This window comes from Lynx canadensis, chromosome B4, assembly GCF_007474595.2.
Source record: "Lynx canadensis isolate LIC74 chromosome B4, mLynCan4.pri.v2, whole genome shotgun sequence".
NCBI classification, from domain to species: domain Eukaryota; kingdom Metazoa; phylum Chordata; class Mammalia; order Carnivora; family Felidae; genus Lynx; species Lynx canadensis.
This window is the reverse complement of record NC_044309.1, coordinates 83,047,383-83,061,093: the sequence shown is the minus strand read 5'-3', so window position 1 is coordinate 83,061,093 and position 13,711 is coordinate 83,047,383. Positions and strand designations below refer to the sequence as shown.

Below are 13,711 nucleotides of genomic sequence, written 5' to 3'. Positions count from 1 at the left end.
AGGTGGGGCGCAGGGGATGGGATCTGTGGCCCAGGCGCCCTACCTCCCCCGCCTCCATTCCATCATCCGACTCCGTACCCTCAGTCACCCCACCCACAGCCTCTTGTCCCTGCCCTGGAAGCCTCCTCCTCTGTCCTCCTAGCTCACCTTGTCAGGGTCCAGTGCAAAGTCAGCATCCAGTAGGCCCCCTACGTCGTCAGGCTCCCCGCCTTCATACATCTTATACGTGGGGTTCCCAATCTCCACATTCATGGCCCCATTGGTCATCCGCTGGTGCTGGAAGCCCTTAGCCCTGGAGGAGGCAGGATTATAAGGGGGCAGGGATTATAGGAGGGCAAGGTTAGGGTGATAAATGAATAGCCAGAATTTTCCACACTCTCCACAACTCACCCTCGGACTCGCCGCTTGTACCAGAAAACCACTCCGGCTACCAGAAGCACCAGCAGCAACAACAGCAGAGGGATGAGGATAGAGGCCATATCTGGAGGGGAGGAGGTGGGAAATTGAGTCAGAGAGGCTCAGGGAAGTGAGGCCCAAATACCCCTGCTCCAGGTCCCTGAAGCTCTGTCTCCCCGTCCCCTGCCACCTACGTCCAGGTTGCTGCTGGCTGACCACCTGCTCCTCACACCGGGGCCCCGCCATGTGGGGTGGGCACCTGTAGACGGGAGGGGCAGAGCTGAGTAGGCATGACCTCCAAAGTCATGGCTGCCAGGGGACTGGGAGGGGCCACAGGGTCCCGAGTGTCCCGCTCAGATTTGGGGAGGGGGAGATGGTCTAGGTCTTAGAAAGGCTCAGGTCCAACTCACTGGCACTCAGGCATCATTTTGCTGTTCATGGTACAGGAACCACCATTGCTGCAGTGGCCAACACAGGTCAGACAGCTGGGGGCCACCCGGCCATCAGAGCAGCTGCAGGAAGGAATGACAGGCTGGGTGGACTGGGAGGGGGTGTCTGAGGTGCTGAGGAAGGGGTGGGGCTGGGAGGGGGTGTCAGAAGTGCTAAGGAAGGGGCAGGGCAGGGGGGGGCAGGCCAGGGAGCATGAGGCCGGGGCAGGGCAGGGTCAAGGCCGGGCAGAACCGTGGGGGCAGGCCCCACTCACTTGCAGGTGACGTCCCCACTCTGCTTGTTGACCACACAGGCTCCGTCCAGACAGCGGCTGCACTTGTTTACCTCGCACCTCGGCCCCTCGAAGTAGGCGGTGCAGCGGCACTGCCTGGAGCCGTCGGCGGCCATCTGGCACGTGCCAAAGTTCTCACAGTAGCTGGAGCACTGCCCTGCGGTTGGGGGGTGGGAGAGGAGGTGCCTCAAGCCCCACCCTCATGAGGGTCCTCCACAGGTGGTGGGTGGGGGGAGCCAGACACTAAGGGGACTCCTAGGTCTTTTAGGTGACTCTCACCTCCTCCTGAGCCCCCTGCTGCCCCCCTCCCCCGTCACAGGTTTAGAGTATAAGGACGTCCCCAAATAGCCTGGCAGGGCACTGCTTTCGCTTGAATAATCCTGATGCCAGGGGGCTCACCACCTTGGGAGAAGTGTGCTGACACCTCTACAGGGATGGGGGGGATCACCTAGAGACTGCTTGAGCTGTGAATGGCCTCCCTCCCCAGAATCTGCCTCTTGACCATCACCCTTGGCTCTAGGTCCCCGAGCTCCTGTCATCCCCTCCCTTGGGGCCCAAGGATGGCTCACTCACGGTACTGGCAGCGGTCACCCAGGAAGCCAGGTAGGCATCGGCACTGGGGCTGGTTGCCCTGGTTGACGGTGCAGGTGCTGTTGTTGGCACAGTAGCCCGCACACACCTGCTGGGTGCATTTGGGGCCCGTGAAGCCTGTGGGGCAGCGGCACGTGGGCATGCCTGGCGGGAGAGGATGTGTGAGCGGGACCGTGGCCCACCCAGGCGCCGGCCCCACTGGAGGGGACCAGGGCTGGGAGGCCTGGGTGGAAGGCACGCAGCAGAGGAACGGGGGCACTGGGGCTGTGGGCTGCGGGCAGGAGGGGAGACAGAGGGGGAGCAGGGTGGGACAGGGTCTGGGGATCCACCCCAGGCGGAACCAGTGGGCTGAGAGGCGGGAGGCTGGGGCTGAGGAGCCGGGCGCAGTCTTGGCGGGAGAACTGAAGGCCGTACCAGAGGGGGAGGCAGCGCAGGTGCCCCCGTTGCGACAGTACTCCCAGCACTGGTCCAGCTCACACTTGTCGCCTGTGTATCGGGGCTGGCAGCGGCACTTGGGCTGCCTCCGTGCATTGAGGAAGCAGCTGCCACCATTGAAGCACTGCAGGTTACAGGTTCCGGGTCGAGGAGCTGCGGGAAGGACCATCAGGGCACAGAGCCAGGGGAAGAGGGGAACTCAGGGAAGAAGGTCCCGGGGCAGAGGGTGGGGACCTGGGAGGGACACAAGCATACCATCTGGTGGTGGCGTGGGCGAGGGCACGGCCACACAGGTGCCATTGTCCAGCCGCTTCCCGTTGGGACAGGTGCAGACGGGCCCGCTGGGGCTCAGCAGGCAGAGCCACTCACACTTCTTGCGGTCACAGGGGTTGGTCACTGCAGGTGTGGGCGGGGGTGGGAGGATGCTGAGCCTCGTGGACCCAGAATGTCCCTGCCACAATGCCCAGGACCTGAGGCTACAGCCTGGAGACTCTGCCCCCAGGCCTTCCCGGGCCCAGACTGGGCTGTCCCCCTGTGCCTACCTTCAGGCTGTTTGTGTTGGTGGTACAGGACCACATCGGAGGCGTGGCTCAGGCCCCCTGTCAGGTTGATCAAGGGGCTGTGTCCAAACTTATGAATCTTGAAGACACGATTATTAATGTAGGTGACGCCATAGATGTAATCCTCAAAGACGTCGATGCTGAAGGGGTGACTTAGGCCTGGGGGAGGAGGTAGACTCAGAGGGGACTCAGGCCCTGGTCACTCTCCAGGACACCTGGGCTCCTGTGGCACCTCAAACTCAACACATCCCAAACAAAACTCCCCCCAACCTATTCCACCTCTTGTGGCCACTACTGGCAAAAGGTCCCATCGGCCCTAGACTTCTGCGGTCAGGAAGGACTTCTGTTCCCTCTCCCCACATCTACTAAGCTCCTCCTGCCACCTCTGTTGCTTCCATGCAACTCAATGTCACTGGTAGAATGAATGAATGGGCAAGTGGGCCAGAGGGTGCAGGGCTGGTACACAGGGAGTCCAGTGGGGGTAGGCCTGGAAGGCACTGTAGGACTGTTGGGGGCCAGGATGAGGAGGATGACAGGTGCTGGGTGAGGCCTTTGGACTCAGTGGGGAGGACAAGAGGCCCGAGGGCAGTGCTGGCTGAGGCTGCTCTAGGATGCTGACCTCGTTTGCTGTCAGCAGCCACGATGGGGTCCGTGCCATTGAGCCGGATGCTGCCGATGACTGAGAGCTTGGCATCTGCCCAGTACAGCCTTTCATTGTGATAATCCACAGCCAGGCCTGAGGGGAGGCAGAGAGCACTGTGAAGGCCCAGCCTCTGCCACCCCAGGCTCGAGGAAAAGCAGAAGTGTCTCCATGTTTGGGACAGCTCTACCCTGTTCCCATGACCACTCCCAGTCACTTCTAGAAAAAGCCTCCATAACTCATTGCCCATCCCAGTCCAAGCCCCTTCTCCTCCAAGCTTTAACGTGACCTCAGGCTCAGCAAACCCACCCCTCCCACACCCCTTGCCCCCGCCTCCACGGACCTGTAGGCCACTGGATGTTGTCCTGTACCAGTGTCTCCCGAAGGGTCCCGTCCATTGCTGCCGTTTCAATTTTGGGGTGATTCCCCCAGTCTGACCAGTACATGGTGCTGGGGAAGGAGAAGAATTGAGCATGGGTAGGACCTGAGGGCTGCCAGAGCAGGCTGAGCGAGATGGGCCACCAGGTTGTGGCTTGGGCATAGGGACTGCTGGGTATTGGGAGGAGAGTGTTCTGTCTACCTCCTCCAGAGAGAACGAGGGGAGTCAGGTCCCTGATCAGGTTAAGGATCTTTTACTCTAAAACTACAAGGTGTTGGGGCGCCTGGGTGGCGCAGTCGGTTGAGCGTCCGACTTCAGCCAGGTCACGATCTCGCGGTCCGGGAGTTCGAGCCCCGCGTCAGGCTCTGGGCTGATGGCTCAGAGCCTGGAGCCTGTTTCCAATTCTGTGTCTCCCCCTCTCTCTGCCCCTCCCCCATTCATGCTCTGTCTCTCTCTGTCCCAAAAATAAATAAACGTTGAAAAAAAAATTAAAAAAAAAATAAATAAAACTACAAGGTGCCAATCCAGAGACATCAAAGTGGGCAGAGCTGCCCCCTGGAGCAAACAAGCAGCCCAAACTTGGCTGCACATGATGGCCAGGCAAGTGGAGGGCAGGCCCCTGCCTGAGCAGGCCAGCTGGGGATTCTGGGCAAAGGCGGCACCGGGGAGCACCAAAGATGGAGGTGGCCTGAAGGCCCAAGGGCTGGAGGAGGACTCCGACCCCAGGGTGGTCTGGAAGGGGAGGGACGCACCTGGGGATGCAGGGCTGCCCCAGAGGCTTCCCTGGCCCTCCCCCTGGGACCCCCGCATACCCTCTCAGTGGGTCCACCACAATGGCGTGCGGCTCGTCGATCATGCCCGAGATGAGCGTCTTGCGGTTCTCGCCCTTCATTTGCGCCACCTCGATCACATCTCGGCCTGAGTCAGTCCAGTACACGTTCCCGGCCACCCAGTCGACGGCGATGCCCCGTGGCATCTTGAGCCCTGAGATCTGAATGGGGGAGGGTGATAATGTCAGGGGCTACCACCTTTTGTCTTCCTGCCCATTATCCCCACCTGCACCTGCCAGCTCGTCCCTGTTAAAAAGTCATCCCAGATCGGGAGCCGGTTCTCTGATTTCGAAGAGGTTCAATGGACACTTACCTTATGGGCCATACCTAGAGCTTTCACATGTTTTGCTGGATGAGATATTATTACCTCGCTCTACTGAGGAACAAAGGCCCAAAGAGGTCAAATAGGTGGCTGAGACTGACACAGTGGATGGCGGTGACAATCAGGAACTGAACGTGGCTCTGATGCTGTGTCCATCGTACCCTGCCACCTTGGGCTGCAATGTGGCAGAGCCAGCTACTGATAATTCTCATTGCTCTGTCCACCTGTCGTGCCCACAACATAATCCCGAATGCCTTTGCCCGTCAGTCTCACTCTTTGCCCCCTTCCACTGTCCTTTTCAAACCCTGCTCTGAACTCTCTGCTCTTTGCAGTCTTCCCATCCAATCTGTGGAGATCCCATCCCGGGTGGGGTGCTCACATTGAGGTGGGTGACACCCCGGTCAATCTGTCGCCGGTGGCGGTTGGAAGTGGTGGGAGGTGCGGCAGGTGGCAGGCTGCGGTAAGAGATGGTGCCTGTGTGCCAGTTGGTCCAATAGACACGGCCAGCCTTGACATGGACATCCATGGCATCAATGCGGACACTCTCGTCACCCTGGAAGGCCTGCTCATAAGCCGAATGGGGGTGACTGGGGAACAGGCTGCGGATCTCGTTGTCATCGGCGATGTATAGGACCTGATACTCAGAGCCTGGAGGGGCAAAAGTCCCGGTGTCAGGTGCAGGAGAAAGGCAGAAAAAGGCAGGGGCAGGAGGCCAGGGCTGGGGGATGCCAGGCCTGGTGCTGGGATGTACTCCCTCCTCTCCTTCCCTGAGCTGGTCCAATAGGACCCGCTCCTCCAGGAAATCTTCTCTGCCTCTCCAGCCTCAGGGACTTCTGTCTCCTCATTGTCACTGGCTGGCATCACCACACTGTGCTACATGCTGTCTGATATATGCCCGTGGGCACACATGCATGTGGGGGTGTGTGTGCACTGGCACGGAGGGGTGTAGGCACGCACTGGCACGTGAGTGCACCTGGACGTGCGTGGTGGGGCTGTGTATTCATACATACCCTCATGTGCACATGGATGTGTGTGCACGGGTGTTTGGGGGTGTCTGTACACAGGCAGGTGCAGGTGTGCGTCAGAGCATATACACGTTCCCACCCCCCCCCCAAAAGGTGAATGAGATGATAGTTGTGTTAACTCAATGAAGGGAAACCTTTCACCAGGTGTACATGCATCAAATCATCACCTGTTCACATTAAATATCTGACAGTTTTGTTAATTATATCTCAATGAAGCTGAAAATAAGAAGCAAAGGGGCTAGCTACAACGTGATTATGTGGTGATGCGTGTCTGTGTGCTCTCCTCCTGGGAGTGGCGGGTGAAGAGGCACATGTGGGATATGGGTATGTTGCCCCCACCCCGGACTTCTCCAGATGAACCAGCTCCCCAACCAGCACCCCGTGCACTGATGCCAGCCTCTGTGCTGCTGGCAGCTGGGCCCGTGGGTCTGGGCTCCTGCGCCTGGGCATGGGTGTGCCAAGGGGAGCACGTCCATCCACGTTAGCCCCATTTACACTCTGGTGTTGCATAGCCCCACCCACTCTTTCTGTCCTCTTCCGGCTGGTAGGCTGGTACCTTCGGCCTTGCAGGTGTTGTGAGTCTTCATGAAGTTGCGGGCGCAGCTGCAGAGGTGGCCACCCTTGGTGTTGTTGCAGAGCTGCGAGCAGGTGCCGAAGCGCAGGCACTCATTGATGTCTGAGGGTTACAGGGGAGGGTCATGGAGAGTCCCGGGTTTCTTCCCGCCCCCTCTGAGTCCCGCCTTCTTACCTTGGCATCCGGGCTGGCCTGGCACAGTGTGGAAACCCGAGCGGCAGGCGCAGTAGGCGGCTTTCTCGGTGCGCACACAGCGTGCCTCATCCCCGCAGATGCTGGCGTTGGTGGCGCAGCTGGTCAGCTTGGGGTCTGTGGGGGACAGAGTGGGCCCTCTCTCCTGAGCCACCTGGGCTTGGGCCTGGGTTCTCTGGCCCTCCGCAGGCCCCCCGCCGCCAGCTCCTTAGCACGCAGGGCTCACCGATGCTGCAGTCCTCCTCATCAGAGCCGTCCCCGCAGTCATCGAACATGTTGCAGCGCAGCGAGGAGGACAGGCAGCGCTGGTTCCGGCACAGAAACTCCTTCTTGTCTTTGCAGTGGGGGGTCTGGGCCGTGGGGGGCTCTGGGGAAGGTGGGGGCTTCAGATCTGGATATTCACCACCCCGGGGCCTCCTCCCACAGCCCCCCTCCTCCCCCAGCCCCCTCCCAACCCCCCACCACCCCCCACTCTGTCCGGGGCTGTTTGTCAAGCTTCAGGGGATGCTCCACCTCAAGACCTAGGGCACTGGGCAGCCTCCCTGCCTTCCTCAGAAGCCTCTCTCTCCCAAGGAAGGGCCCCCAGACTCCCCACAATGGATACTACTCCCCCCACACCGAGTTTCCACCTGGCCCGCCGCCACCCACTGTGCAGTACCCAAACTATCACCCCCGCCCCATCAGGCTGCTTCCACCGGCCCCATGCTCACCACAGTCCTCCTCATCAGTCCCATCCCCGCAGTTGTCGGTGCCATCGCATTGGCGCCCGATCCACAGGCAGACGCGGTCGTTCTTGCAACGGAAGGGCCGGTTAGGAGGGCACACAAACCTGGCTGCAGGGGTGGGAGGGGACAGAGCCAGAATCAGCCTCGGGGGCGGGCCTGCAGTGCCCGGGGAGCATGAGAGCCCCGCCCCCCGCCCTGGGCCCCGCCCCCCCAGCCTCACCGCACTCCTCCGGGTTTTCGTCTGAATTGTCCCCGCAGTCGTCCTCGCCATCGCACTTCCATGCCAGCGGCTTGCACAGCGTGTTGTTGCACTGGAACTCGTCCAGGGGGCAGGTCCGCACTGGGCGCCGGGGGCGTGCAAAGACCAAAAATGAGCCCTGAGCCCCAGGCTGGCTGCTGGGGGGCAGGATCTTGCCCAGGCCCTTCCCACCACAGGAGGTGGCCCAGAGGGGTCACCAGGCAAGCAGTGGTACAACCAGAATGAACCCAGGTCTCCTACCTTTATACCTGCTGGGCAGCTGAGCAGAACTGCCTCCTCTGGTATTTAGGGGAGAAGAGGCCTTTTTGGGGAAGTGTGTACAGAGAGGCCAAGAGTGCCCTCTTTCTCTAGTGGTTGTGGCAGGGCACTGGGGCCTACTGCAGTTCATGGCAGGCAGAAAGGAGGAGCACTGGGCTGGGAGTCAGGAGACCCAGGTTCCAGACTATCAAGGCAGAGCCAGGAAGTCTGTCCTCATTGTTGGGTGGGTCTCTGCTCTAAGCCCCAGGCTTCCCTTACCCAAGCTTCACAGTGTGGCCTCGGGCCACTGAGCCCAGCCAGGTTAGCCAGGGGCAGGCACTGTCTCGTTGCTCCCGGAAAGCAAAGTGAACAAGGACTCTGTTTGTCAGGGCAGCCGATTGCCCTGTAGGAACTTGTGGGGTGGAGTCTGGGTGGACACAGCCAACAGGTTTCTGCTGGATTTTGGTCCAGTTGGCCCCTTGACTAAGTGCCTTTGTGGAGGGAACAACCTGTCCCAACGTGTACCCAGAGGCCCTGTGTGTTGTTCACTGCTATATCCCCAATGCCTAGAACGGTGCCTGACACATGGCAGGTGCTTAAGAAATATTTTTTGTATGAACAATGACTACAGAAGACAAAGAATGAGGTGAATGACTGGGCCACATGGTGGGGTGGGGGGTGGTGGCAGGGCCTCACCGCCAGTGCCACAGGCTTCCTCATCACTGCCGTCCATGCAGTCGGCATCCGCATCACAGCGCCAGCGCAGAGGGATGCAGTGACCACTCTTGCACTGGAACTGGTCCATGTCACAGCGGGGGGTGCAGTCTTTCTGTGGGCACAGGAGCAAGCATCCTGGTCAGATCGGGGCACCCCTGTAGCTCTGTCCTGATTCTTCTGAGGCCATCCCTCCCTCCTTCTCCTCTCCCTACACACCTCGTCTGAGCCATCTGCACAGTCATGGTCCCCATCGCATTTCCAGCGCCCAGCAATGCAGCGGCCATTGGCACAGGAGAACTCGCTCTCAGAGCAGGGCCGAGGGGCTGGAGAAGGACAGGGGAGAAACACGCCCCAGGAGGGTGGGCACAGGGACTCAGCCCTTGGAGTATCTCCAGCCCTTGGCAGAACAATACCACCCGTCCTTGTGTCCCTGAAAGCCACAGTTGACTGGCATAATGACCACACCAGCCAACTGGCTGCCCTCATGGGATCAGCTGGGTACAGAGGGGGCTCACACTTACCCCTCTGGGGCAGACACACGAGAGAGGGCATGGGTCCCTGGTTCTGCCCTCGGGACAGACTGTGTGCGGGGGGTCGAGGGGAACAGGAGAGGGACAAGACCACTAAGACAAGCACCAGGGTTTAGGGAGAGGCCAGTAAAGGATGATGGGCTGAGGCACAGCACAGGGACGGACGGGTGGGCTCTGGGGCAGTGGCAGGGGGTGTGGTGGGAGCAGGGGCACATCAGAGACACCTACCTCTGCAACCCCAAGAGGACAGTGTGAAAATGGAGAGAAACATGAGATGAGGTGAAATGGCACAAACTCAAATACACGACATGGAGTGGGGTGGGGTGGGGTGAACAGGGAGGGGGCACCTGACCCCCAGCCCTGGGAGGCAGCCACCTGCACCGGCCAGCCTGGTGGGGACAGGGGTGCTGAGAAGGGAGGAGCCCCAGGTCTGTGGGGGTGGGGCGGGGCGGGGGGTGGGGGGACATACTGCAGCTCTCCTCGTCTGAGTTATCCCCACAGTCGTTGTCATAATCGCACTGCCAGCGCCCTGGCACGCAACGGTTGTTCTTGCAGCGGAACTGGTAGGGCTCACAGGTGCGCTCGTCTGGGGAGGCAAGATTGGGAGGCAAACATCGGGGCAGTCAGGGACAGAGCGGGGACAGGCCCGAGGGTTTCAGACAGGCATGGGCAGGATGGCCAGGAGTGGGAGAAAGATCAGCGGGGGGAGGCCAAGCAGTGTTCTGAGATTCGAGGAGGTTATGGGGCCTGGCGGCACACGAGTGGGAGGAGCTGCTTGGGGGAGGGGATTAACGGAGCCCCCTCTGTTAGGCGGGCAGAGAAGATTCTGCGTGGGTATGTGCCGAGGAAGTGCCGGTGGAGGCAGGGACGGGGAATCAGGCAGGGGGTGGTGGGCACGGGAAGCCGAGTGCCAGGCAGCTTGAGCCCCAGTCAGCAGGTGGCCTGAGTCCTGTCCAGGCCGGATGCCTTCCCCTGAGAGCGGGGTCTGGGGAAGCTCACCACACTCCTCCTTGGGCTCGTCGGAGCCGTCCCCACAGTCGTCCTCTCCATCACACTTCCAGCGAGCGGGGATACAGCGGCCGGAGTCCTTGCAGCGGAACTCATCCACTCCACAGGTCATCTGGGCTACAAGGGGGCAGCTGGTGGTGAGGGGGAGGATCCTTGCAGGAGCGCGCCGGGAGGGCAAGGCAGTGGCCGCTGGTCGCCCGGGGTGGGGATGAGGTGGGAACAGCAGACGCAGTGGAGGGAAGGTGGGCTCTGGGGGCACCAGGCAACTCACTGCAGTTGGCAGGCTCATCGCTGCCATCCACGCAGTCGTTGTCCCGGTCACAGACCCAGACTCGGGGGATGCAGCGCTTGGTGATGGAGCACTGGAACTGGTTGGGGGCACAGGTCACTTCGGCTGCAGGGTAGGGGGAGAGAATGAGGACCTGCCCATTTTCCCCCCACCACAGTTTGAGATCACCGTCTTCTCCCTCTTCCAAGCCCTGGCCCTGGTCCCACCAGAAATTTCTTAGGAGAAAGGGACAGTTTATCTCTAATTTTGGTGCTTTTTGTTTTCTGAATCTGCACCTTTTCCCAGCAAACCAAGTCACACCCTGTATAATTTATGTCACCCATCTAATAACATTACTTGACAGCCACATGGCCCAGAGAAGCGGTGGGTAGACTTCAGTGTGCAGTGTGTTTCTGTGTCTGTTTCCCCGCCACCCCGTTCCCTGCCCACAGCCCCGGGCACTCACGGCAGTCCCTCTCGTCCTCCCCGTCTCCACAGTTGTCCTGCCCATTGCAACGGAAGATGCCGGGGATGCAACGGTTGGTGTTGGTGCACTTGAACTGACTGGGCAAGCAGACGTGGATATCTGTGGGAGGTAGGGAGGAGGGTGAGGTAACTAATGGGGGGTAGAGGATTCAGGAGCAGCGAGGGGGCACCTCATCCCCTCAGTGGGAGCATGCAGGTTCAGGGCCTAAAGCGCAGGAGTCCAGCCTGGAGAGGAGGCTGCTGTGGGCTGAGCTTCCTTGTCCTTGGAGTTTAGTAGGAAACCTCCAAGTTCCGGGGAAGGAGAAAGGGGGAGGGAGGAGGGCAGACAGTGGCTGGGCAGCCCTTTACCACAGTTGGCCTCGTCACTGTTGTCCTGGCAGTCGTTGTCCCCGTCACAGATGAAGGCAGGGTTCGTGCAGATGCCTGTTGAGCACTGGAACTGTCCTGGGCGGCACTTGAATTCGGCTGCCAGGAGGGGAGCCGCAGAGTCAGAAAGGCTGGGGCTGGGCATGGCCACTCAGAGCCTGGAGAGTCAGGCTGCCCCCGGTGCAGGAACCTCTTGCCACCCCTGCTCTGGGCACTTACGACAGTCCGGGGGCTCGTCTGAGTGGTCCCCACAGTCGTCCTCTGTGTCACATTTCCACCAGAAGGGGATGCACTTGTCGTTCTTGCACACAAACTGGAGGGCAGGTGGGGGCAAGAGGGGTTGGTGGGGGTCTGGGGAAACTCAGGAGACTTTCTTTTGGGGGGGCTGCGATGTTTCAAAGAAGCGGGAGGACCAGGGTAATTTGTGGAGGTGCTGAGCTGGATGGAAGGTTGGGATATGATGAGTGCGGGAAGGCCAGGAGATGGGGTATCTGTGTGGGGGTCAGGGTGGGTGGTGCTGGTAAGGGAGGGTCAGGGTTAGGGTGTGGAGGTGTTTGTGTGAGGTGACAGGTATAAAAATATTGCTGTGGGGAGACAAGAGGTAGGCAAGAAATGTGGGGGTGTTAGCGTGGGAAAACCAGATGCGTGAGGACATTAGAGCGGGTGTTGGGGTCCGAGGAGGAGTGGAGGTTGGGGGAACGAGGCATTGGTGAATGGGGGTCAAGGGGAAGAGCCTCACCTGACTTGCTGTGCAGTTGGACACACAGGTGCGCCCATCGCTGCCCAGGTAGAAGTTGGTAGGACAGGCACATTTGTGGCCCCCACCGGGGGACAGTAGGCACAGGTTGCTGCAGCCGCCATTGTTGACCTTGCACGGATGATTGGGCACTGCCAGAGAGAAAGTGGCTAACGGGCAGCCGACTGGACCCAGTATATGGGTCAGGGCCCCCTGAGCCACTGCCTTCTGGCAGAATGAGGGCGGCACTCACTGATGCCACATTTTCTGGTCTTCTGAAGGCTGCCTAGCCCACTCTATTCTGGGCAGAGGCAGGACAGATCCAAATCCTACTCCTTTAGGAAGGAGCTGAAGCCAGAGAAGGGAGACGACTCTTCTTGAGGTCCCAGGATCAGGCCAGCTCTGCAGCCTCATATGCTGCCTCACCTGTGCCCTCCCTCGGGTACGGCCCTCCTGCCTTTGGGGTCCTGCCTGGGCGGTCCACACCTGGACTGGCCTCAGGGACTTGCTGCTACAAGACTCCTGGGATGGACCCAGGCTGGGCTGCAGCTCCTGAGAGCCTGTCGATAGCCTCCCTAATTTCCCAGTGTCTGGCAAGCACTGCTCAGGCAGTGCTAGAGAAGAACCAATCCTGCTGGGCCATATCCTTCCCCGGGGGCCCCCCATGCCAGGCTCACTCTTTGCTGGCTCCCACCCCTTGATTGCTCACCATCTGGCTGGCGCAGGGCGTGGAAGACATGCAAGTCCATGGGCCGGTGCAGGGTGCTGATGAGGAGTGTCTTGTTGGTGCCCGTGGTCTTGTGGGCTCGGTTGATGGACTTTGTCTCCCAGTCGGTCCAGTACACGTAGTCCTCAAACAGGGTCAGTGCGAAGATGTGTGGGATGTCCTGGCTCAGCACTGCAGACGGGGAGGGAACGGGCCCAGCAGCCAGTTAGCGCCTTCCCTACTGGACATCCTTAACCCTACAATAACCCTGTGAGGTGGGCGCCAGCCCCCGTTCCAGATGGTTAAGTGGCTTCCCAAGGTTGCACAGCTAAGTGGCAAAGCTGGAACTAAAACTCAGGCCTTTCTGACAGCAGGTTCCTGCTCTGTAATATTAGAGGATGCCCTGTGCCGAAGCATCCCAACCCCAGGCATCCTACTCCTGTCTTTCTCGGGGCCCCGAACTGTGCATGAGAAGTAACTTCTCTTTCTCCTTCAGATGGTGGCCTCATGCCTGGGCTTGTCCAGGGGGCGTACATCGGGGTGCTCTGGATCCCCATTCCCCTGGGGAGATCCCCATTCTCAGACCATGCTGTCTGACTTTTAACCTTATTCTTGCCCCAAAGGCCTGATCCTCTGTAGCTCCAGACCCCACCCCCGACCCCCAGAGCTGCTGTGCCCAGGCAGCCTCACTGGCACACTGACCGACGTGGCGATTAGAGCCATCCAGGCTGGCAAACTCGATGTAGTCCTCACGGGCATCAGCCCAGTAGATGCGCTCGGTGACGTAGTCCAGTGTCAGGCCGTTGGGCCACGTGATCTTGGTGTCCACGATGACACTACGGCCAGACCCATCCATGCCTATCCGGCCGATCAGTGAGTGGTCACCCCAGTCTGTCCAGTACAGGTACCTGGCAGGTGGGTGGGCAGTGAGCCCCAAGAGATCCAGCGACTGGTCCCACCAAGAGCCTGCAGGGAGGCTGGGCCTGGATGCCTGAGCATACTGCTTGC

General features: G+C 60.2%; 1 protein-coding gene across 1 annotated transcript in view; it reads right to left on the bottom strand.

Moving 5' to 3' along the window:
- The window catches only part of LRP1 (LDL receptor related protein 1), an 82,061-nt gene that overhangs the window by 998 nt on the left and 67,352 nt on the right, over positions 1-13,711 (bottom strand). Inside the window, exons 60-88 of the mRNA XM_030322980.1 lie at positions 13,406-13,611; positions 12,707-12,895; positions 12,001-12,149; positions 11,481-11,574; positions 11,244-11,360; positions 10,876-10,995; positions 10,413-10,535; positions 10,133-10,258; positions 9,603-9,719; positions 8,820-8,926; positions 8,583-8,715; positions 7,611-7,730; positions 7,376-7,498; positions 6,892-7,032; positions 6,648-6,782; positions 6,456-6,575; positions 5,254-5,522; positions 4,535-4,713; positions 3,687-3,793; positions 3,323-3,439; positions 2,686-2,862; positions 2,399-2,539; positions 2,123-2,296; positions 1,691-1,852; positions 1,100-1,274; positions 807-908; positions 591-655; positions 391-481; positions 148-292 (exon numbers count right to left, since the gene is read on the bottom strand). Coding sequence (XP_030178840.1) covers positions 148-292; positions 391-481; positions 591-655; positions 807-908; positions 1,100-1,274; positions 1,691-1,852; positions 2,123-2,296; positions 2,399-2,539; positions 2,686-2,862; positions 3,323-3,439; positions 3,687-3,793; positions 4,535-4,713; positions 5,254-5,522; positions 6,456-6,575; positions 6,648-6,782; positions 6,892-7,032; positions 7,376-7,498; positions 7,611-7,730; positions 8,583-8,715; positions 8,820-8,926; positions 9,603-9,719; positions 10,133-10,258; positions 10,413-10,535; positions 10,876-10,995; positions 11,244-11,360; positions 11,481-11,574; positions 12,001-12,149; positions 12,707-12,895; positions 13,406-13,611 — 4,024 coding nt within the window. The remainder of the gene's footprint in view (positions 1-147; positions 293-390; positions 482-590; positions 656-806; positions 909-1,099; positions 1,275-1,690; positions 1,853-2,122; positions 2,297-2,398; positions 2,540-2,685; positions 2,863-3,322; positions 3,440-3,686; positions 3,794-4,534; positions 4,714-5,253; positions 5,523-6,455; positions 6,576-6,647; positions 6,783-6,891; positions 7,033-7,375; positions 7,499-7,610; positions 7,731-8,582; positions 8,716-8,819; positions 8,927-9,602; positions 9,720-10,132; positions 10,259-10,412; positions 10,536-10,875; positions 10,996-11,243; positions 11,361-11,480; positions 11,575-12,000; positions 12,150-12,706; positions 12,896-13,405; positions 13,612-13,711) is intronic.